Genomic DNA, 3,424 nt, shown 5'->3' on the forward strand with positions numbered 1-3,424 from the left:
TATATATATATATATGTTCTTTACTAAAAATTTTAAAGAAATTTTCATGTCTCTTTTTAAGACTTTTCTGTTCGGTTAGGAAAACTGACATTCCTAAATCCACTATTTTCAAGACTTTCACAATCTTATTTTCAAATTGAAATGTTATTATGGTGTGTAATTCGCATATTCTTTCTACGTCGCATAGAATCTGGAGAGTAGTTTCATAACTTATAAAGTCCTCAACGTTGGATTTAAAATAATGTAGCGGCAAATATTGACATTATAATGCGGCACACAAAATGAAATTGAATGGGGAAAAAATCGCTAGTTGGCAAATCTAAATAGAATTCCTCAAAAAATTTGAACGTATATGTAAGTTCTACTGATAGTAATATTCAAGCCTGTTTTAAGCACATAGATATATAAGAGTAAAAATTGCCTGATGTGAAATCTACAAGAAATTACTGTGAAATCCAGTGTCCAAGATTTTATTAGTTATAAAATTATTCGCAAAACCTTTTGAAACTTACCACACAATTCATAGAAGACACGTCGTTAAATTAGCTTTATTTGAATGAGAGATTGTGAAGGTCTCAAAACTTAACGCTAATGGATGTAGGAACGTTACAGCTTCACGTCAAATATAAAGAATAAATACAGTAATATAAAAGAATAAACGAACAAACTTTTTAATATATACTTGAAAGAAAAGCTGTTTATATACATACATTCATGCATACCTGCATGCATACCTGCATGCCTACATACATACATACAGACAGACAGACAGACAGACAGACAGACAGACAGACAGACAGACAGACAGACAGATAGATAGACAGACATATATACGTAGGTACGAGCCTACCTACCTATATACCTACCTACCAACCTACCTAACTATTTACATAGATGCATAAAAAATCTGTCAAACTTTCCAGAAATTTATCATTTAAATATATATGAGCATGTCTAGATATGCAACTATATGCACGAGAATACATACATAAAGCAAAACATACAAATCTGCACATATATATATACATATGCAGAATGATATATCGATTATGTATAACACTCCTGAATAGTATAGAAAGAATAACAGATGATTTACTGCAAACTCTTTCAAAAGCCGCTAATACCAACCTCTATACTCATTAAGATTAAGGAACAGAGAAAACTAAACATTCTTTTCGAAATTTGTCAAGAAATTCAGAAACCAGGGCTGTGAATGCTTTCCAATAACAGAGCAACGGCAATAAAGTCACTCCATATGAATCAAAACTACGGGCTTTGTCTAACAGAAAAAGTTCGAAATAGTAAATTAAACAGCGATATCACTTAATACTCACCGGTTTCTGCTGGACGGCTATCAAACAACTGAAACCTATTGACTCAAATCTTTAGTTATCAGCTGTGCTGAACATCGCTGATAACAAACGGCTTAAGATAGATCGCCTCTCTTGCACTGTAGCGGTCCATCCAGCTATACTTTTAATCGGCAATGAAAATCAGCGTACTTAGTGTGTTATGGATACACATTCATTTACAACGTGTTTCCTGAGTGATTAAGTGTATGCCTTGACAATTTTCTAGTTCCGTAGCGTAAGGTCTCTCATCAGGGATGCCACAATCTAAAAGTTATTTAAAACCGGAAACGGAGGCACTAATCTGTGCTGCCCAAGAGCAAGCACTAAGAACAAACTACATAAAATACAGAATAGACAACACATCAGAAAGTGATAAGTGCAGAATCTGTGAACAAAATGGTGAAACCGTATGGCATATTACCAGCCAATGATAAATGATAATGCAAAGATCCTGAGGAATTTTATGATTCAGTGCGACCATGAGATAGAGAATAGGAAGCCAGACATAGTCTTAATTGAGAAAGAAAACAAACTATGCAGGATCATAGATATAGCATGCCCAGCTGACAACAAGGTATGCGATAAGGAAGAAAGAAAAGTCGATAGGAATGACAGGTTAACTTGGGAGGTGAAGAAGTTGTGGTCAATGAAAAAAGTGGTAGTGGTACCAATAATTGTCGGAGCCCTGGCAACAGTGAAGAAAAATCTCGAGAAGTACATGGAACAAATAAGGGCTGCACAAAGGGTGGAGCAGTTGCAGAAAACAGCACTGCTTGGAACCACTCGTATACTCCGGAAGATGCTCGAAAAATAAGAGGTGTTACCTTAGTTCACTGGTAGTGAACAGCTGACACCGTAGTACATCTCCAGCGTTAGAAACTGTGCAAAGGCAATAATAACAATAAATAAAAAAGAAACGCAGCCTTCCAAATTTGTGAACAGCCCCAAAAGAATGTTTGTCAAGCAATGGAATGAAAGCTCGTGATTTCAATTAAAGATAATCTGTTTTCTTTCATATGTAAATAGAAGCGTATATATATGTATATATATATATATATATATGTGTGTGTGTGTGTGTGTGTGTGTGTGTGTGTGTGTGTGTGTGTGTGTGTGTGTGTGTGTGTGTGTGAGTGAGTGCGCGTGTGTGTGTGCGTGTGTGTGTGTGCGTGTGTGTGTGTGTGTGCGTGTGTGTGTGTGTGTGTGATATATATCTAATATACGTATCTACATATATGTGTGTAAGAAAGGAAGATAGGGATTACGTTTATATAATTCATTGCTTTCTTTTACACTCTGAAAATAATTATATTTACGGAAGACAGGGCGGCTGTTATTTACTGTTATTTACTGGAAGAATATACCCATCTTGTTTAGTATTGTTTTTATACGTACTATTTATTGTTACTTGAAATACTGTTCGCCCTCGAAGAAATTTCTCCCGATCGTTTAGATTCTTTGTTAATGCTTCTGTCTGAATGACCTATTCACATTATATCATACAAGAGTATGATATACCTATTCACATTATATCATACAAAAGTATGATATTATATCATACAAAAGGAAATTAAATAAATAATAAATATTTTTATTACTTTTCAGAATAAATTCACATTTGGAAGCTATTTTGGATCCGCCATTGCTGTAGGGGATGTCAGCAACGACGGCAAACAGGATGTGATCGTCGGAGCACCATTTTATTCTGAAAAATACCCAGAGGAAGGTCGCGTTTATATTTTCCACGCAGTAGTAAGTGCTTGTAATTTGGGTTCTCTCCTTTTTTAACCATTATTTAGGTACAACCGATAATGAGCGTTTAAGATTCATTTCATGTGTATATATACATACATATAAATATATATACATATGATTAATCGCTGACCAAACACCATTCAATTTTTTTTCTCCGTGTTTTTCTCCTTGTTTTCTCCGTATTCTTTCTGTTGAAGAGCGTAGCTCGAAACGTTAAAGACTTTCTGTATTCCCGAGCGTCAAACTAATACATCCTTTTGTTGTTTACACCACCTGTCCTCGTCTGTTGTTGTTTTTTTTCGTACATTCTCCCATATATA

At 34.9% G+C, this 3,424-nt stretch overlaps 1 protein-coding gene across 1 annotated transcript in view; it reads left to right on the top strand.

The window, feature by feature from the left end:
• The window catches only part of LOC106871077 (integrin alpha-4), a 177,565-nt gene that overhangs the window by 118,404 nt on the left and 55,737 nt on the right, over positions 1-3,424 (top strand). The window contains exon 8 of the mRNA XM_052968826.1: positions 2,955-3,101. Within this exon, the coding sequence (XP_052824786.1) occupies positions 2,955-3,101 (147 nt within the window). The remainder of the gene's footprint in view (positions 1-2,954; positions 3,102-3,424) is intronic.

The sequence above is a fragment of the Octopus bimaculoides genome, chromosome 1, assembly GCF_001194135.2.
Source record: "Octopus bimaculoides isolate UCB-OBI-ISO-001 chromosome 1, ASM119413v2, whole genome shotgun sequence".
Lineage (NCBI taxonomy): Eukaryota > Metazoa > Mollusca > Cephalopoda > Octopoda > Octopodidae > Octopus > Octopus bimaculoides.